The 22,440-nt window shown below is 45.2% G+C and overlaps 1 protein-coding gene across 50 annotated transcripts; it reads right to left on the reverse strand.

Moving 5' to 3' along the window:
- Nucleotide 1: 1 nt before the first annotated feature.
- On the reverse strand, nt 2-20,294 carry emsy (EMSY transcriptional repressor, BRCA2 interacting). 50 transcript variants are annotated; one of them, XR_012385825.1, is made up of 22 exons: nt 20,240-20,294; nt 18,667-18,725; nt 17,393-17,498; nt 15,819-15,918; nt 15,240-15,314; nt 14,075-14,250; nt 12,286-12,438; nt 11,825-12,090; nt 11,203-11,440; nt 9,706-9,927; nt 9,349-9,498; nt 9,034-9,204; nt 6,353-6,489; nt 5,657-5,833; nt 5,362-5,575; nt 5,102-5,266; nt 4,808-4,963; nt 4,579-4,697; nt 3,957-4,358; nt 2,300-2,641; nt 1,313-1,787; nt 2-1,183 (listed from the first exon to the last, which is right to left on the reverse strand). XR_012385825.1 is itself a non-coding variant. In XM_073913534.1 (21 exons), exons 3-21 carry the CDS (start codon nt 17,493-17,495, stop codon nt 1,611-1,613), a joined length of 3,543 nt encoding a protein of 1,180 aa, XP_073769635.1. In that variant the 5' UTR covers nt 17,496-17,498; nt 18,667-18,725; nt 20,240-20,294; the 3' UTR covers nt 2-1,610. The 50 variants fall into 50 exon arrangements, 31 of the variants coding, with proteins under 31 accessions (XP_073769635.1, XP_009303312.1, XP_009303314.1 ...); XR_012385826.1 differs by having other exon boundaries at nt 2-962; nt 1,294-1,787; XR_012385828.1 differs by having other exon boundaries at nt 2-326; nt 380-1,787.
- Between the last annotated feature and the right edge of the window lie 2,146 nt (nt 20,295-22,440).

Here is a 22,440-nt window from a genome sequence, read left to right on the forward strand (position 1 = left end):
AGCGGCTTTGTAGTAAAGTTTATACAGTTAAAATGCTGAGCATTACATCGAGAGCACAATGAGACGAGATGGAGACATGAGTGAGAGCACGGCACACTGACAGCAGCGCTATTTACAGCTTCTCTGAGAGAGTCCAGACGCTGAGCCAGCAATCTTCATCATCATCATCAGTCGTCATCTGCTCTGCTTAAAACTATAAATTAAAGGGACAGTTCACTCAAAAGTTATATTAACTCAACTTTAATCGCCTGCATGTGCTGTCGAACATGTTTGAGACTCTTTTATCCGTTGAACACTAAAGGAGATGTTTTGAAGAATGTTGGAAACTGGTAACCATTGACTTCCATAGTAGGAAAAACAAATGGAAGTCAATGGTTACCTTTCATAGTAGGTAAAATAAATAGAAGTGAATGAGAAACAAATAGAAGTCAAAGGTAACCGGTAACCATTGACTTCCATAGTAGAAAAAAACAAATGGAAGTCAATGGTTACCTGTAACACTCCCACAGTAGAAAATTCCAGAAACCAATGACTTTCATAGAAAGAAAAATAAATGGAAGTCAATGGTTACCTTTAATAGTTGGAAAAACTAATTGAAGTCAATGGTTACCAGTAACCATTGACTTCCATAGTATGAAAAACAAATGGAAGTCAATGGTTACCTTCCATAGTAAAAACAAAACAAAAGAAATGGATGTCAATGGTTACCGAAAACTATTGACTTCCATTGTAAAAAAAAACATGTAGGTCAATGGTTACCTTCCATAGTAGGAGAAACAAATGGAAGTTGATGAAAAATAAATGGTAGTCAATGGTTACCGGTAACCACTGTCTTCCATAGTAAGAAAAGCAAATGGAAGTCAATGGTTACCATGCATAGAGGGAAAAACAAATGGAAGTCAATGGTTACCGGTTACCAGTGACTTTCATGGTAAAAAAAACAAATGCAAGTCAATGGTTACCTTCCATAGTAGGAAAAACAAATAGATGTCAATGGTTACCGGTAAACATTGTCTTCTATAGAAGGAAAACAAATGGAAGTTAATGGTTACCTGTAACACTTACATAGTAGAAAAATTAAATGGAAGGTAATGGGTACCAGAAACCAATGACTTTCATAGAAAGAAACATAAATGGAAGTCAATGGTTATCGGTAACCATTGACATCTATTTGTTTTTCCTACTATGGAAGGTAAACATTGACTTGCATTTGTTTTTTTACTATGAAAGTCAATGGTTATCGGTAACCATTGTCTTCCAAAAAGAAGAAAAACAAATGGAGGTCATGGTTACCTTCCATAGTAGGAAAAACTAATGGATGTCAATGGTTACCAGTTTCTAACATTCTTCTAAAATAATGTCTTCAGTGCTGAACAGAAGACAGAAACTCTAGAGGTTTGTATCGCGTAAAGGGAGAGTATATGATGACAGAGCGTTCATGTTTTGCGTGAACTGACCCTTTAAGTAGAAATGAACACAAAGCCCGCGAGGGTTCCCGGTGGGATTGAAGTAACGTTTCTCTCTAAAGCACAAACTCACTCCATGTGTCTCTATTATTATTATACAGTGATGATGATGATGATGGAGCAGGGATGATGCGGCCGGGTGCTTCACTGTGATTGGTCAGCGCTGGGGCTGGCCGCCGCCCCCTCGTCGTTGCTGCTGTCCACCTCCTGCTCCATGGCCTGCTCCTCGTCCAGACGCTGGCTGGTGTAGTCGCTGATCTCCAGGAAACCGCTGGGCTCCACCACTACATTAGACTGACTGGAGTCCGGCATGATGGAGTACTGCGGGATCACCTGAGCGCACGCACACATACACACACACACACACACACACACACACACATGCACAGACATACAAGCATGCAAATACACACACACACAATTGCAAACGTGCAAACACACACACAGAGACACACACGTACATGCATGTACACACAGACAGATACATGCACATACACACACACACACACCCATGCACGCACGCACACGCACGCACAGACATACAATCATACATGAGCACACACAAACAGACATGCATGCACAAATGTAAACACATACACACAAACACATTCACACACACACATACACACACACACACACACACACACACACACACAGAGACACACACAGAGACACACACGCACACACACGTCAGTATTGAGCACTCAGTAATATCCCGTGTCAGTGTTTATATCAGTGTAGAGTGTGCAGTGATCCTGCGTGGTGTGAGCGGTCTTCAGCAGCGGTGTGTGAGATCATGATCACTCCTCCGCCATGTCCTACAGCAGACGCACCTGTATGATGTCCAGCTCTTTGCTCTTGCGGCTGAAGGGCCCGTGTGCCAGCGTCTGCTTGGAGCTGCTGATGAGCGAGGGGCCGGCGGGGGCCTTGGTGAGGGGTCCGCAGTCGCTGGAGGAGTCCACCAGCATGGGCTCGGCCCCGGGGTCGATCTCCGCCTCCATCATGGAGATCTTCAGGATGTCTGAGACCGAGGGCTTCTCTGAGCTGGACTCGGCCTGCAGCTTCAGGGCCGCCTCACTGCTGCTGCTGCTGGACACTGGAGCCCGCGGGACATGCGGAGCGCCAAACGTGATCTTGGTGACCGTCGCGCCCTGTGTGATGATCGGCTGCTGCACCTGACACACACAGAGACACACACAGATGAATGCACACACACACACGCACACAGATGAATGCGCACACACACACACAAAGATGCATGCACACACAAACACACACAGATGAATGCACACACACACACAAACACAGTTGCATGCACACACACACACACACACAAAGATGCATGCACACACACAAACAGTTACGCACACACACACACATCCATCCATGCACAAACAGATGCACACAGGTCCATGCACACACTCAAAAAGTTGCATGCACAAACACACACACATATATATGCATGCGCGTACACACACACACACACACACACACACACAAAGATGCATGCACACACACACACAGAGATGAATGCACACACACACACAAACACAGAGTTGCATGCACACACACACACACACACACACACACACACAAAGATGCATGCACACACAGATGCACACACACAAACAGTTACACGCACACACACACGCGCACACACATTCATGCACAAACAGATGCACGCGTACACACACAGATCCATGCACACACTTAAAAAGTTGCATGCACAAACACACACACATATATGCATGCGCGCACACACACACACACACACACACACACACACAATGCATGCACACACAAACAGACACAAAGATGCATGCACACACACACACACACACACACACAGATGCATGTGCACACGCACGCACACACAAACACACACAGATGCATGTGCACACGCACGCACACACACACACACACAGATGCATGTGTGCACGCACACACACACACACACACACACACACACACAGATGCATGTGCACACACAAAGACCCAAAGATGCACGCACACAAACACACACACCCACACAGATGCATATGCGCACACACACAGAGATGCATGCATACACAAAGATGCATGCACACACACAAATACACACACACACATAAACATAAACACACACACACATACACGCGCACAGACACCCATGTACAAACAGATGCGCACACACACACACATGCAGATGCAGATACAGATGTTTGTGCACACACAAAAGTACACGCACATACAAACACACAGATGCACGCATACACATACACCACACACACTGTTGCACACATACAACACACACATGAAGTTGCAACTAGAGTTGCACACACAAATGTGCAGATTCACGCAAACACAGATACACACATACAGAAATGCATGCACACACAGATGTGCACACACACATGCAGAAATGCATGCACACACAGATGCTACACACAATGTGTAGTTATTTTGTGATGTGTGTGTGTGTGTGTGATGAGCAGTGTGTGTGTGTCTGACCTGAGCACCGCTGCTGGTCTTGCTGGAGCCCACAGGGTGATGCGCCTGCAGCGGCGGCGGCTGTGACAGCTGTGTGTGTGTGTTGGGTCTGTTGTGTGTGGTGGGCGCCTGCTGCAGCCGGGGCAGCTGCGGTGTGTGTGGAGTGTTTGCGGAGGCTGCGGTTGCAGGGGCGCTGGAGGATGATCTGTGTGTGAGGATTTTGACTGTCAGCGGCGGCTCTGCTCTCCTGGAGGAGGAAGATGATGATGATGATGAAGATGATGCTGCTTCACACACTCTGCTGAGCTGCTGCTGCGGGGACGAGCGGTAGAACAGGCCCGTCTGAGGGTCCAGAGTGTCTCCCTCCAGCTCACACTCCTCCACCAACACCTGCTCCTGCTGCGGCTTCACCTGCGCCTCCACCTGCGCACACACACACATCAGCTCCACACACAAACACCTGTGTGTAGTGGTGTAACGCATCACACATCTCACGGTTCAGATCACATGGTTTATGGCTAATGTTTATGCTAATGAGGGAGACTAGAGGGCGGGGCTTTCCCAGTCTGATGACACGCACAAAGAGTATAGATGCTGGAGGGTGTGTAAAGTGTGTGCGGTGGCTCAGGGTCATGTGACTGACCTGTTGTGTGGTGACGGCTGCAGTGCTGATCTTGACCACATGAGGCGCTGCTGACACCGCAGATGCTGACTGACCCGGAGTGCTGGAGGCGGAGACCTCTGCTGCCTTACTCACTTTACCTGAAACAGACACACACCACACTCTGGACCCACAATGGCAATGAACTGTGTGTGTGTGTGTTATGTTACAGATGGCGATGAACTCTGTGAGTGTGTGTGTGTTGTGTTACCGATGGGGATGAACTCTGTGTGTGCGTCGCTCTCCGCTGCGCTCTGACCCGACGGCTCTGGAGACTCCCGCTGCTCCGCTGACACCGGGATCGGCACCGCCATCTGACTCAGGTCTATAGTGTGCTGACGCGGCTTAGCCTCGCTCTTCTCCTTCACTGTGACACACACACACACACACACACACACACACACACACACACACACACAGAGAGAGAGAGATGTTAAAGCAGCATTATCATGACACACACACACACACAAACAGTCCTAACACACACACACACACACACACACACCACTGGTCTGCTGCAGCTCCAGCAGGGCTTTGATGGTGGACGTGGCCGACTGAGACTCCGCCGTCAGCTCCTGGTAAATGAGGGCGGGGCTTGACTCTACAGACACTTCTTGCTCCGCCCACTCCTGCCCCCTGCTGCTGATCAGGTGCACCACTGGAGGAGCGTCTGCAGCACACACACAAGTGTGTATGAGTGTGTGAGAGAGAGTGTGTGTGTCTGTGACTATATTTATATGTATGTGTGTGTGTGTGTGTACTGACCGTGAGTGCTGTCGCTGGGCACTGGGCTTCCCTCAGTGTACGTGTGTGTGTCGTCTCTGTTCTCCAGTCCCGCAGCAGCAGCGCTGGTGTGTGTGCTGGTGGTGTTGTTCTCTGCGCTGCGGTTGACCTGCTGGAGCGTCTCGCTGACCAGCTGACGGGTCTGTTCACTCACCACCGCCGTCTGGAAGGCCATGGGCTTGGGCTTGATCAGCACCTGCGCACCAAACACACATGATGTCGAACTAATCTGCAGTGTGTGTTGTTCTGTGTGCAGGCTTCGCAGCGTGTCTCTGACCTGTGTTTTCCCCTGCTGGCCGTAGACGATCTTAGTGGGGATGATCTTGGTGGTGGTGGAGGGCTGCACTCCTGCGCCGAGGCTCTTGGGCTGCGTCACAATCATTTTAGTGATGGGTCGAGAGGCTGTGATGATGGCAGGCTTCGCTCCGGGGATGGCCTGCAGGGTCTTCTCCCCCTAAAACAAACAAACAAACAAACAAACAAACAAACAAACAAACACACACACACACACACACACACACACACACACACAAACACTTTTATTTTTATATCATTTTGACAATCCTTTAAAGGATCCAAACCCCTCCCATTTTGAAGCTCACCGCAATGTGATGTAGGAGTGCAGTTTCCCCGCCCACTGAATTGACTGACAGGCGTAAATTAACATGTCTCTATAGTAACACGTATACACATGTCCATAACACAGGACGTTGCAAAGATACTGGGATTAATCAGTGTCTGTCTCTGTCACTGACTGCTGTTTATCTGATGTAACGCAGGAGAAACACACACATTGTGGGCGGGGACAAACTCGTTTGCATTTAAAGGCACAGGCTACAAAAACAGCTACACTTTCCTTTGACCCCAGGGTATAATAAATGATCTGATGGGGATTTTGAGCTGAAACTTTACGGACACATTTTGGAGACACCAAAGAGAGACAAAGAGACACAAACACTCATGCGTGTCTCACCCCGGCGTTCAGCAGTGTCGTCACCACGTTTTTCCCCGGCAGACCCTGTATGGTGGTTCCTTTCCCGGTGGTCTTCTGCACCACGATCACATTGGGTTTGGACGTCATGGGGATGGTGGTGATCTTAGTAGTGGTTCCTGTGAATGTTACACACACACACACACACACGCACACACACACACAAACGCACACAAACATCAGTCTCTGGATGCTTCTACACACTGAAACTCTAATTCATTTACATCATGAAACGCTCTCTTTTAATCCACACACTCAGCAGTGCACATCAGCTCTTGTCATATTCAAAATTACACTAAACGCTAGAGATATGAAAGAGTTTAACTGATACTGATAGCTGATAATTAAGTCCTTCTCGTGGCAGATTCCGATAATCAATAATTCATGTTTTAATATAATAATGTTCACATAATCTGCAGTTTTTCACCCTGGAGAATAAAAACAATTAAAACTGATATTTTAGCAGCTCTGGCTAAACTATAGTCACTGTTCAAAAGATATTTTCAAGATATTTGTGTTTGTTTCATTACTGTATAAACAGCCTAAAAAGGCACCTGGGCTGTGAATTAAGCTTTGGATAAAAGTCTAAACGTGGTGCATCGACTATAGCTAATTGCAGATATATTATACTGCATCAGGCGACGCAGTGGCGCAGTAGGTAGTGCTGTCGCCTCACAGCAAGAAGGTTGCATTGTAGTTGGGATTTCTGTGTGGAGTTTGCATGTTCTCCCTGTGTTGGCGTGGGTTTCCTCCGGGTGCTCTGGTTTCCCCCACAGTCCAAACACATGCACTATAGGGAAATTGGGTAGGCTAAATTGTCCATAGTGTATAAGTGTGTGTGTGTGTGGATGTTTCCCAGAGATGGGTTGCTGCTGGAAGGGCATCCGCTGCGTAAAAACGTGCTGGATAAGTTTACGGTTCATTCCGCTGTGGCGACCCCGGATTAATAAAGGGACTAAGCCGACAAGAAAATGAATTAATAATTGTACTGCATCGTCCATTAAATTACTACTACTACTACAAATAAAAGAAGTTTATTTGGATTCAAGTACTTCAAAACAAAATAATAAGCATTTCTTCAATCACTAGTGCTTTAGAATGAGGAAGATAAACAAAATAAGCCACACACTTATACGTCCAAAATACACGTATAAACAGTTTCAAAGGTCCCCTGAAGTGCTTTGAAATGTGCTTTTTTTAATTTGATGTTTGACGTAATCTAAACTGAAACATGAAGAGAGGACGGGACATCGAATAGCTCCTCCCCTTCTTAAAAAACAGCCAATAGCGTTGTGTTTTTCTTGCAGTACGATTAATCGAAAAAAGATCACAATCTCGATTCAACCCTACACACGATCATAATTCAGCTTTTCTACGATTCAGCCAATTATATTTTCACGATCAGAAGAGAAGCAATGCAGTCGAACAAGTCTTAACAGCAACACTGACACCTTCAAATGCATTAAAAGTGTCACATATTCTATTTATAAGGTATAATTCACCTAGAAATGTCAATTCTGGCTTCATGTAATGATGTATTTACGGTCGCGAAATCACCGCCAGCTGTTTGTTTACTTCCGAGAACGTGCATGTGCACGCATGCTGTGAATAACAGGTGATGAAGTTGTAAATAACGTTCAGTTTGTTGCACAGAGCGATCGTTTGAGAGCCGTGAGGGAGGTTTGATTTGCATGTGTGTGTTTTTCTCACAGTGACAGCAGCCATGAGCCGCACTCGGAAGTGAAACCAGTGCACACATCATGATCATAAGGCATTTTAGAGTAATGATTACAACAAGAACTTGACATGTTTTTTCTTTCATTGCGAAAACAAAGTGTTGTGCATGAAAATCAATGCTTTACAGTGTCAGTGTAACAACCCTAGCCTATGTATAATGTTAAATATCATTTACATGTCATACTTTCTGACTCCTGTGGCCTGATAATCCACCTGTCTGATGAATATGGAGCATCTCTGCATTAATGTCAGAGAGCCCAATCACTGGACTAAAGCATGTAATGTAATGTGTGTATTTATATAGCCATACACTCAAAGCACTTTAAAAACACGGGGGTCTCTCCACAACACCACCAGTGCAGCTCCAGTTGGATGATGCTCCGGCAGCCACAGGACAACAGCGCCAGAGCTTCACCACACACCAGCTATAGGTGGATTGGAGAGACAGTGATGGAGCCAATCAGTGGATGGAGATGATTGGGAGGCCATGATGGGTAAGGGCTGATGGAGGGGGTTTGGTTACACCCCTACTCTTTACCAGAAGTGCCACGAGGTTATTAATAAGCACAGAGAGGCAGGAGCTCAGTTTAACAGCTCATCAGATAGACGGCGCTCACTGACAGTATAGTGTCCCCTTCACTATACTGGGCCATTAGGACACACACAGACCACAGGTTGAGCGCCCCCTGCCTGCTCACTGACACCACTGCCAACAGCAGCCTAGTGTTCCCATGTCGTCTCCCATCCAGATACCGACCAGGTTCAGCCCTGCTTAGCTTCAGTGAGCTTCCCGCTGCAGGGTGATATGGCTGTGGCTACAACTGTGACGATGGAACCTGCGACCTCATGATGGTTTTCTGAAACGCACCCCTGACTGATAAATATGGTAAGTCACTAATTAATGACAGTGTGGTAATGACACTTACCGGACACCATGCTGGTGGTGATGATCTTGCCCCCGAGCGTGGCCAGAGCTTTGGGCACGACGGTGATGATGCTGCCGCTGGTGGTCTTTACATACGTGGCTCCAGCAGGAGAAGTGGCCACACGAGTACCCATGGGGCTCACTGTGGGACGAGTGTATGTGGAGGCACTGCCTGAAACACACAACAGCTGATGAGTGTGAGTGTGTGTGTGTGTGTACCCGTGGGGTTCATTGAGAGACGAGTGCACATGGAGGCACTGCCTAAAACACACAACAGCTGATGTGTGTGTGTTTGTGTGTGTGTGTGTGTGTGTACCTGTTGGAGTGGACACCAGTTTAGTGGTCATGATGGCTCCATTGCTGCTGACCACCATGATGGGGGCGGAGCTACTGCTGGGCAGCGCCGCACTGGAGGGTTTGGGCAGAATCTTACTGGGCTGCATCTGCTGCGTGATGATCTTCACACCTGAACACACACACACACACACACACACACACACACACACACACAATTTATGGCAAAAACATGACATTTACAGTTCATAAATGACGTTATGTATGAATAGTATAAACACAACAGAATATACAAATCTAAAACAGTTTGTGTGTGTGTGTGAGTGTGTGTGTGTGTGTGTGTGTGTCTGTGTGTGCCTGTGTGTGTGTGTGCTCTGACCGGACTCCTGCTTGATCTGAATGGTGGGTTTGGCCCCGGGGCCCGCTGCCGCCAGCGCTGTGCTCTGTGCAGTGCTGATGGAGCCCTGCAGAGCTTTAGGAGCCGCAGACTGAAGCACCGCCTGCTGCGCTTTGGGGATCTGCAGGATCTGAGACGGGGAGCCAATCAGAGCCTTTGGGGACGGCAGACGCGTAGAGGCCACCTTCACTGCAGCGGAGCCGGCTACACACACACACACACACACGCACGCACGCACAGATATAAATGAGTACACAAACACTGCAGCATCTCACACACACCCAGACACATACACTCGCCGGCCACTTTATTAGGTACAGCTGTCCGTTAACGCACATTTCTAATCAGCCAATCACATGGCAGCAGCTCACTGCATTTAGGCATGTAGACATGGTCTGCTGCAGGTCAAAGCGAGCATCAGAATGGAGAAGAAAGGGGATTTGAGAGACTTTGAACGTGGCATGGTTGTTGCTGCCAGACGGGCTGCTCTGAGTATTTCAGAAACTGCTGATCTACTGGGATTTTCGCGCACAACCATCTCTAGGGTTTACAGAGAATGCTCCGACAAAGAGGAAATCTCCAGTGAGCGGCAGTTCTGTGGGCGCAAATGCCTTGTTGATGAGGTCAGAGGAGAATGGCCAGACTGATTCCAGCTGATAGAAAGGCAACAGTAACTCAAATAAGCACTCGCTACAACCGAGCTCTGCAGAAGAGCATCTCTGAACACACAACACGGCCAACCTTGAGGCGGATGGGCTACAGCAGCAGAAGAGCACACCGGGTGCCGCTCCTGTCAGCTAAGAACAGGAAACTGAGGCTACAATTCACACAGACTCACCAAAACTGGACAATAGAAGATTGGAGAAACGTTGCTGCTCTGATGAGTCTCCATTTCTGCTCACACATTCGGATGCTCGGCTCAGACAACATGAAAGCATGGATCATCCTGCCTTGTATCAGCGGTTCAGGCTGGTGGTGGTGGTGTAATGGTGTGGGGGAGATTTTCTTTGGCTCCATTAGTACCAATTGAGCATCAACGCCACAGCCTACCTGAGTATTGCTGCTGACCATGTCCATCCCTTTATGAGCACAGTGTCTCCATCTTCTGATGGCTACTTCCAGCAGGATAACGCAGCATGTCATAAAGCTCAATCATCTCAGACTGGTTTCTGGAACATGACGATGAGTTCACTGTACTCAAATGGCCTCCACAGTCACCAGAGCTCAATCCAATAGAGCAGCTTTGGGATGTGGTGGAACGGGAGATTGGCATCATGGATGTGCAGCCGACAAATCTGCAGCAGCTGTGTGATGGAGCAAAATCTCTGAGGAATATTTCCAGCAGCTTGTTGAATCTCTGCCACAAAGGATCTGATGGCAAAAGGGGTCCAACCCGGTACATGTAAGGTGTACCTAATAAAGTGGCCGGTGAGTGTATACAAACACCACAGCATTTCACATACAGACATACACACTGACCCTGTGCGACGGTGGACATGACCACAGAGGGTGTGGAGGACACTACAGTGGTGACGGCCACAGGTCCGGGTCCCGGGGCAACGCTGGAGCCGCCGGCTGAGATCACCATGGTCTGCTTCTGGCTGGAGGCCGTCAGTGCTGCGCTCGACACCAGCTTCGACACCGCCGCGTAATTATGAGACTTCGACAAGATGTTCGGCACAAAGTTAGAGCTGGGAGACGTCGTCACGATTATCACCTGCACACACACACACACCGTCAGCTTTACACACACCATTCAGTGCCATCAGTGTCCATGAGTTGCATTATTTAATTCAATGTAATGCTTAAGGCAGGGATGTCCAAACTCGGTCCTGGAGGGCCGGTGTCCTGCTGAGTTTAGCTCCAACTTGCTTCAACACACCTGCCTGGTTTCTAGAAAGAGCTGGATTAGCTGGTTCCGGTGTGTCTAATTGAGGTTGGAACTAAGATATGTAGGACACCGGCCCTCCGGGACCGAGTTTGGACACCCCTGGCTTAAGGCACTGAATACAGGCTTCTTTCACAGTATCTAGTCATGTACACTTCAAATCAATATTCAGCCGTTAATTTCACTCCAGTAAGGTCGCGGGGGGAGTCTGACCTTCTGTGTGGTGGTGTTGGTGGTCTGTGTGGAGGGTTTGGTGAAGGTGATCTTGACCGGAGACATGTGCGGCGGCAGGGAGTTGGCGATGCTCTGCATGAGGTTGCTGATCTTGGGGCCGCCGCTGACGGGTAGCGTGATGGTCTTGGGGCCTGGGGCCGTCACCGCCACTTTGGGGACCTCCTTCAGCAGCACAGGGGATGAGCTGGAGGAGCTGGTCCTGCGCCGCTTACGGGGCTTCTCATCCTCATCCGAGCAGCTCACACCTGCAGAGAGAGACAGAGAGAGTTCATACTGGAGACTGTGTGTATGTGTGTGTGTGTGTGTGACAGAAACAGATAACACTGGACAAATTGTGTGTGTGTGTGTGCTTATATACACAAGTGCGTGTGCCGTACTCTTGACGTAGATTATACTCCAGCATGCATGCATGCGTGTGTGCGTGTGTGTGTGTGTCGTACTCTTGACGTAGACTGTACTCCCGCTGGGCAGCACCACCACATTAGACGCAGGGCTGGCGGGTCTGGGTGATTTGACGGCTGCGCTGCTGCTGCTGGGAGCTGAAGCACTGGGGGGAGTGGAGGTGGTGCTGGTGTAGGAGTAACACACTACCACTGCAACACAACACACACACACACAACAACAGTTCAGCAGTAAAAAATGACAAATTTACCAACAGGAAGAACCAGCAACAATCAAGAATGCATGATTATATGCGGTCCCGGCTTTACAATCAAAGACAGAGATTATAATGGAAGTCAATAGGGAAAACAGCACCAACAGAACTAAAGCGGACTCAATCTGCCCAGAGCTTTTCCCAAAATATAGATCTGTCAGTAAAAATCATCCCATTTGCTGGAACACAGAGAAAGACGAGGCCAAATTAAGACTCAAAATCACCTCAGAGTGGATGAAAACAGCACAACGGTAAAGGGCTAACTAGGGTAATTAGGCAAGCCATTGTCTACCGAACAAACCACTGTCATACAACCAACAAATTACATTTAATAAAGGGGCTAATAATATTAACCATATCTATTAGACCAGGGGTTCCCAAACTTTGGCTGGTTTTCTGGTTTTAGGTGGTCAACCAGGCTGGTTTTAGAGGGGTTTTGGCCATTTCCAGGCTGGTCTTAGCTGGTCAGGCTGGAAAATGACCAGCTAAATCCAGCTAAAACCAGCTTGACCAGCCTGGTTTAGGCTGGACATAGCTGGTTTTGGCTGGTCATCTCCCAGCCTGACCAGCTAAGACCAGCCTGGAAATGGCCAAAACCCCTCTAATACCAGCCTGGTTGACCACCTAAAACCAGAAAACCAGCCTAGGCTGGTTTAAGCAGTTTTTTTTTCAGTAGGGTATCCCTTATTTCCTAATTAATTTTATTTTTTTCCCTCTTTTTTTACGGAGTGTATGTTTGTAGCTATGTAATAGTAATAATTGTTCAATATGTGTGTTGTGGGAAAATTGAAGACTACTGGAAATCAATAAAAATATTCAAATAATAATAATAATAATAATATTTGAATAATAATAATAATAACCAAATAATTTGTTTTTAAAAGTTTAAACTTTAAAAAAAGTAATAAAAAATATGGTAAAGATGGCTTTTCTCTGGTGAACGTCACTTGGGAAATTAATAAAATATATAGTCACAGGAGGTTGCTAATTCAGAGATCAACTGTACATTCTGAATGTATACTTGTGAAGATGATGAGCTTTTATTTGAGATGCGGGGGGAGCCAGTGATTGTCTATGTGTAGCTGTGTATCTGAGGACTAACAGCTCAGCTCACCACTGTTTTAATACAGCAGGCCAGCTTGGTGGGGTTTTGAGCCGCACTGACCACTTTTATCAATTGTCCATACCTCAGAGCTCCGCCTAAGCCCATCAGCTGAAACCCTGTAATCAAAGTTCCAAATAAATTTCAACCTCCTCCAGGGACAGAGCAGCCCGACACAAGATGCACCACTTCTCCCACCCGTGCATCAGTTGGGTTCCCCCGAACTCAGAGGATGGTTTCAATTCAGAGACCAGTTGATCAAATCCATAACTTCTTATGTGAATTTATTTATAAGTTTGTGAATTTATGTTTCTGTCTGCAAATATAGGGCTGGAATTGCTCAAATGCATGTATAATGAACTCATGAATATGCATGAGCTGAGGTGTGTCCGGTGAGCAGGTGTTGACTCTGTACACAAACAATAACTACTGTGAAAAGCACTTCACTAATACACTTGTGAATTATCTGTACCTTCTTTGTTGGCGGTCTCTGCTGGTAGTGGCAGCGAGGCGTTCTGGTGCGCTGTAGCGTTAGCCACCGCATTAGCCATCACCGTGAAAGCTGTTTGAGGAACCAGCCGAGGCATCAGAGGAACCAGCCGACGGCCCTCAATCGACCACTCAGAGGAGCTGTTCGGCCCTGACATGCTGCACACACACACACACACACACACACACACACACACACACACACACACACACACACACACACACACACACACAGGTCAGCATTAGCACTCAGCGCACACACACTCAGTTATTATAGTTTTTTATTTCAATACTATTTTTTAATTTGCTGTAAACGTCAGTTCAGTTTCAGTTTGTTTGATAAATGGTTTACTTCAGTCTTTATTGTGCGCTTCGCTTTTATATATTCGGTTTCAGTAATTGTAGTTTATCAGAGTGACCAGAGCAGAGTTTACGGTTTAAAAGCTTATATTCACACTCCTGCAGAAATATGAGAAATAAAAATAAAACATTAGCCTGAAAAAACAATGAAGCCAAAACATGACAAGGTAAACATGAATAATTCAGACAATTATCCATATATAAAGAGAGATAATTATTACTGTTTTATCCTAAAATGTTGATTGTCAAATGTACAGATTGTTCTGATCTATTTTTGTATTGATTTGTATCAATAATATGATATATTGACTAATAATGTAATATATTGAATGTTAATGTGATATATTGAATAATATGATGTATTGTTGATATTTTTTATTTAATTATGATATATAAATATCTTTTTTTTACTACTATTTACTGTTTGTACTGTTTTTATTATATATGTTACTTTATAAGTGCTTTGGCAACACATTTGTAACATTTGTCATGCCAATAAAGCAATTATTGAATTGAATTGAAATTCAATGAGAGAGAGAGAGAGAGAGAGAGAGAGAGAGAGAGAGAGAGAGAGAGAGAGAGACAGAGAGAGACAGAGAGAGAGAGAGAGAGAGAGAGAGAAATAGAGAGAGAGAGACAGAGAGAGAGAGAGAGAGAGACAGAGAGAGAGAGAGAGAGAGAGAGAGAAATAGAGAGAGAGAGACAGAGAGAGAGAGAGAGAGAGACAGAGAGAGACAGAGAGAGAGAGAGAGAGAGAGAGAGAGAGAGAGACAGAGAGAGAGACTCACTGGTGTGCGATGGTGGTCAGGCGCTCATCATTGACGGCTCTGCGCACCTCTGCCCGATGGCGCTCTGTGGAGATGCTGAAAACACACAAACAAACACAACATTCAACATCCACAATCTGCATATACACACACACACACACCGCCTTTATTAAATCATTATTCTTTTCCCAGTTCTTATTTCTCAGTGAATATGGGCTATATATGGAGGTGGAAGAAAACAGATCAGTTTTATTAAACAGCTGTATTCATTATAATAAGGGTTTGCTCACCAAACATCTTGAGCAATAGAGAGATCATACATTCACATTCAAACCAGTTATTTTTTTATGTTTTCCAGATTTGTCCTGTTTATTAAATGTGATTTTAGATTTTCCCCCAACATTATAATATGGGTGTGGGCATTTGGGACTGTGACCTTCAGTGTTTTTGTTAGATTAGTTGATCAATTCTGTCTTTGGTACTGACTAGTCAGCGTGTGTATAAAGCTGACCTTATGTGATGAGTGCATGAAAATGAACTTGATCATGTGTGTGAAGAGTGACTGTGTGTGTGTGTGTGTGTGTGTGTGTGTGTGAGCACCTGAGCACTCGTGTCAGTTCTCCCAGCAGCTCCTTCTTGTCTTTAGTGAGATCTCCTTGAGCTCTCAGAGCGCTGATCACCCCGGCGTACGCCTCCAGCTCTGAACACACACACACACACACACACACACACACACACACACACACACACACACACACACACACACACACACACACACACACACACACACACACACACACACAGACACACATCAGTACAGCAGAAATACACGCATCATCTCAGTTCAATTCATTTCATCTTTATTTCTGTAGCACTGTTCACGATGTAGATTAGACAGCAGCTGAACACAGTTGAAGAACAGTGAGTAAACGCCACACTAATATTCAATCAGTGGAACACTCCAGCAGCTCGGGCAGGCAGGAGAGTGCTGTATAATCAGGGTTTCTGCAACGTTCATGAAGTCCAATCGAAGACATTTTAGGGCCGTATTCAATTATATTAAAGACTTATACAGGGATGAACACTATGAGGATTTTTTTTCTAATGGAAAAGATGTTTACTATCCTCATCAAAGACATTCTAGTTGACTTATTGCTTAGCCACATATTTTAAATAATTTAACAAAACAAGTTCACTCAGCTTTCATAGATGCACTTATTTCCTACAGGTGCATCCCAAATCATATACTTACACAGTATTCTACGCCATTTTGTAGTGTAAATAGTGTGAGTAGTGAGTTCACACTCTAAGAATAATAAATGCACTTTAATTACTCAGATGATGCACTTATTCAACCGGTAAAATGAAGTGTGTAATGTTGGACACTTCACACACAATGACCGCAGCTTTGCTCATGTAGCGGAGCTATCGCGCGCACATGTTTGATTGCTTCATTTATTTTTAATTGTAAGAGCAGTATTCTCCTACGAGAGTGATTATAGCGCCTCCTGATGGTGAATGCAGTAATACTCATGGCAGGTTTTATTTAGTAGTTTGGTCATTTATTTCACTGATTTGGCAACCGTCAGACATCATCGGGAAAACGGTTTGAATTTCCGCTTAGTAAAAAAACATCAGTGCTCCATTTGGGACGACACTACACACATGTTCTGTTGAGTGTGTAAGTGCATACTGTGCCATTTGGGACGCAGCTAACATAGCATTTCTATGAAAAAAAAAAAGTTAAATTTACGCAACAACTGTCTCTCCAGATCACCATAAATAAATGACTCTTAAACAGATGTTATTGTAAGGAAGATAATTAAACTATACCTGTAAATAGAGTTAAAATTAAACTATTTGGCAAGAGTTGTACTGGAATGGGTTGCTGGGGATTGGATGATGTCAGCCTGAATGAGAAGCTTTTCACGGACATAAGAAAACGGAGACCTGTTTAAAATGATGTAAGACCTGCAACACAAGATTTCAGTCTATTTAAGACTTTCTAAGGCCTAACATTTAGCTTTAGGAATTCAAGACATTTGAGACTTTTTGAAAGCCCTGGACACCCTGATAATGCTGGTGTGGGTCTAGTCATTGAAAAGCGCTCCAGCTCAGTCTATTCTGAATGTCACTGTGGAAGTTCAGTTTATTATAAAGGTCAGAGGACTCACCCAGTTTACGGAGGATCCGTTTGCATTCATCTCTGCTGAGGTCAAGCAGCGTGGGCCAAACCACCGGCATGCTGCCCGCCAGCGGTTTCTCCTGCTGAATCATCAACTGCGCACACGCGCGCACACACACACACACACAGACAGAGAGAGAGAGAGACAGACACCCACACAAGTGTCATGAAGACATTATAACTACTGAAATAAAGTTGGATTTATATTCACACATTCTGACTTTTGTGTTTAATAAAATAGTAAAGCAGAATAAAAAAAAGGCCAATTAAAATGAATTATCCTGAAGTACTTTTAAGAGCCCAAATTGCATCATACAGTGGGGAAAATAAGTGTTGAACACGTCACCATTTCTCTCAGAAAACATATTCCTAAAGGTGCTGCTGACTTGAAATTTTCACTGGATGTTGATTAAAATCCAAAGAAATCCATATATGCAAAGAAAACACATCTAATCAGTTTACAAATGAAGTTCTGTGTAATGAAACTAATGATGCAGGGAAGAAGTGTTGAACACATGAAGAAAGGGAGGTGTAGTTGGTCAGTGAACGCCCAGACAGACGTTGGCTGCGGATATGATTGCACTTTTAAGCTTCAGCAAAGAATATTTTACAAAAACTATATTATTAAGGAGAAATTCTGAGTGTGCGATCATAACTGGGTTGGTGTGGATGGGATTGTGCTAAATTATTTTAAATTCTATCTTTCTGGACGTCCACAGTTTATCTAAATGGGGGGTCACAGATCACGCACTGTTCCTTTATCTCATGGTGTCCCCCAAGGGTCAGTACTTGGTCCACTTCTATTTAGTATTTATATGTTGCCTCTTGGTCAAATCCTGCAAAAATTTGGGATTAGATATCATTGTTATGCCGATGACACACAGATCTGTATTAACACTTCTCCTTATTCATCAGCATCAATGACATCGCTTAACGCTTGCTTAACTGAAATTAAAGCTTGGATGCAACTTAATTATCTTAAACTAAATAGTTCGAAAACAGAGATTTTATTGGTTGGCACTCCTTTTAACGTCAAGAGGTGTAGAGAATTTGGGTTAACGGTTGATGGGTCTGTCTTATCACCATCTCTGCACGTGCGTAATCTCGGTGTTCTCCTGGACTCTCAGCTTAGTCTGAAGTTTTTACTTTCTTGTATGCGCTTTGGGTTTTAGAAAAGAATGTTATAAATAAAACGTATTATTATTATAAGACCAACTGTACCTCAATATATGAAAAGCTCTGCTCGGTCTGAGAAACACTCACCTCTGACAGACACACACACACACTCCCTCTGATCTGGAAGAGCCAGCGATCTTCAGGATCTACTTCAACACACACACACACACACACACACACACACACACACACACACACACACACACACACACACACACACACACACACGAACAAGACTACTGATGAGCAAAACAACACTTCTTCAACACACCTCTTCCTCTTTTCACACTCAATAGAAATTCATTGAACTCGAGTGTGAAAGCAGCAGCTGGACAGATGTCGACAAGACCGATCTTTCAGAAGATATTCAGCATTTCTAAACAGCTTCATTAGGATTGTGTGATTTTTATGATATGCAATATCTCGATAACTGTTGAACATATGAAATTCACATTGAGTCGCTCACATTTTAGACATTATAATAGCTTTGTGGGGTTTTTTTCAATGAAAATAGTTCAAGCAAAAGCGGAGCAGAACGCTTGTGCATCACAGATCAACACGGAATGAATCAGTTCCTGAATGAATCAGTTGCTTTAAACGAATCATTCAGTGAATCACTCTTCAAGGCTGGAACTTGCTTACACCAGTCCAAAAACCAGTCAGAGTCGCAAATTAGCTTTAAATTAAAAATAGAGAATATTGTCACCTATTTTCATTAGTTTTTTTTTTTTTTACAAAATTAACAAATTTAATGGGTGGCACGGTGGCTCAGTGGTCAGAACTGTTGCCTTACAGCAAGAAGGTCTCTGGTTCGAGTCCCGGCTGGCTCAGTTGGTTTTTCTGTGTGGAGTTTGCATGTTCTCCCTGTGTTGGCGTGGGTTTCCTCCGGGTGCTCCGGTTTCCCCCACAGTCCAAACACATGTGCTATAGGGGAACTGATCAACTACACTGGCCGTAGTGTATGAGTGTGTGGACGTTTCCCAGTACTGAGTTGCAGCTGGAAGAGCATCCACTGTATCAAACATATGCTGGAATAGTTGGCGGTTCATTCTGCTGTGGCGACCCGTGATAATTAAATAGACTATGCTGAAGGAAAATGAACGAACAGATTTACATCGTTTGTCTTCTGAGCTCATTAACATATTCTCGCCCACACCTGCGCATCATCACAGCCAGCCCCGCCCACTAATACATAAACATGAGCTTATTACAGGTGCTTGATTAACATGTAAGAAGTCGCTATAGTGCTTATCGGTGATACGCTGACGTTACGATCAGTGACGTTTACAATTAGACAATCATCTGATCAGATCTGAAGTGATCGAAGCCAATCAATAACATAACCGTCATCCGCTACATTCCATCTCGTCAACTCAGAGCAGTTGTGCAGATATGCTGATGAGGAACAGCCGTGATGTTTCACACACACACATTAACGCTTCTGCAGTACCGCACTGGTGTTTGTGTTTTATTCTCAGTGAAGGGTTAGCTTTAGCCGTTAGCCTCGGTGGAGTTTCCCTCAACACAAACAAACACACACATACCCGAGCCGCCGCTTCCACAAATCCGCCGGATATGTGTGTTAAAGCAGCGCTTATTATCCGTGCAGACCTCAGCGTGTCATTCAGAAAGCCTGCTGTGTGTTTAAATCTGCACCTACTTCAGTTCTGTACAGTCCTTCAGCTCCGCCATGTTTATCCGACGCCAAAACACTTGGGTCGCGCGCACGCCTGCCCGAAGGAAACACCTGACACACCGGAGGAGCTGAGACTACAAAGGATGATATTAAATAAGCGGAAGCGATCTATGCATGTTGAACGCTGCTAATGCAGTTTATTATATTGTTGGTTAACGTTGGTGAGTACAAATAGAGCACCCGCATGCGCATGAGACTGATCAGGCAGAGTTGCGGGCAGCTCGCAAAAGGGGTCCGCCGTCATTGTTGACATTCTTTTGTGCGCAGGAAAGACGCGCGTTCACAAGGGCGCGCGCTCTTCATTGTTTTGTGTATGCGCGTTGTCAGATTGACAGGAGATGACACACTTCATATTTTGGTTCATGTGCGTTTCATTTAACCTTCAGCTTTCATTCGTCATTTCTATAGTGTATCCAGGACAAGCTGACAGTGTAGCTGAATGCTAATAAAGCTTATTAATTCTGGGATAAATCACACATACAGACTCAAATACCCAAATGTCTTTATTTACACCACATACAATTCAGGAGTGATGAACACTTTCCACATCAACACTGTTTACTGGATGTAAACCTCGCATGCGTTTCAGTTATACGATCTGACTTACACCACAATCACTGATCATAATAATGACTGATCTGAGCACAGCGACACTGTACATCAATGAGAGAATCAAACTATTCAAATGATAGTAAAGTCATCATGGCACATTGCAGGATATGAACAGTTCTTCACAGAACACACACACACATGTGGATAATGGTGGTTTAAGAGGGCTCTCCAAAGCCATAGTGTATTTTATACTGTAAAACTGATTATATTATGGGGTTAAACCCAACCCTCCCTGAAAACTGAGCAAAATATGAATAGAAAAAACCCCAGTTATGATTTTAACAGTCCTGAATTATGAAGACACAAAACATGTCCTCATAAACCACCTCAATGTTGTAAAACTGAGGTCAGGGGTGTCCAAACTCAGTCCTGGAGGGCTCGTGTCCTGCGTAGTTTAGCTCCAACTTCCTTCAACACACCTGCCTGGAAGTTTTAGTTTACCTAGAAGGAGCTTGGTTAACTGGTTCAGGTGTGTTTAATTGAGGTTGGAACTGAAATATCCAGCACACTGAGCCTCCAGGAGCAAGTTTGGGCACCCCTGACCTAGATCATACCCATGATGTACAAATCAGTGTCCTCATAAACACACACAAGCATCGTTCATTCATTCATTTTCTTTCGGCTTGGTCTCTTTATTAATCAGGGGTCACCACAGCGGAATGAACCGCCAACTATTCCAGCATATGTTTTACACAGTGGATGCCCTTTCAGCTGCAACCCATTGACTGTTCAACCCACTGCGCCACCGTGACACCCCAAACAGTGGACCTGCTCCGCAGTTTGTGATCACTTCACCAGGGGGCCCCGTCAGTGATCCCTGCACATTTTGAGCTACGCCATTGGCCCCAAAAATCATTCAAATCATGAGAAATTGACATTCGAGAGGACAAGAACACATGTAAACACCATTCACCGAGCTTAAATTATGATCATATAGAATCTGATAGACATTAAAAACACAGGACTGAGTCACGAGTCGTAAACACAAACACCAAACACAGTGCAGCAACCCACAATTACTCTGCCCCTTTAATGCTCTGATAACCATCTGAACTCCAGGAGCTATGTCTGATTGTGATTGTGTTGAGAGTGCAGATGAGCTCAGTGTTGCGGACAGATGAAGCGTCTGGATCTTCTCATCAGCTCTTCTCTCTGCTGTAGCTCTGAGCATCTACACGCTGCTGGTTGTCAGCGGGATGAACCTCTGCGCCTGATTGGCCCCGATCTCTGCCACGTACAGCGCTGCGCTCTTCAGGTCCAGCTCCACCAGGTGTGGTTTGACGTCCTCGGGCAGGTGGATGGAGCTGATCACCTGACACTGACCGATGATGCCCACTGGTGGAGCCTCCAGCAGCGTCACCTGATTAGTGTTCAGCTGAGCCACGACCAGGTACTTCTGATCAGGAGTGAGTCTGTGTGTTGAACATGAACATTACATGAGCATCTACTCCAATTACTCTCCATGGAGAGGTGTGGAACCCTGATGAGCTGCTTTCTTTTGTTAGAACAATGCTGAAATCCTGTAACCATTGACTTCCATTGTAGAAAAAACG

Source organism: Danio rerio, chromosome 10 (genome assembly GCF_049306965.1).
Source record: "Danio rerio strain Tuebingen ecotype United States chromosome 10, GRCz12tu, whole genome shotgun sequence".
NCBI classification, from domain to species: domain Eukaryota; kingdom Metazoa; phylum Chordata; class Actinopteri; order Cypriniformes; family Danionidae; genus Danio; species Danio rerio.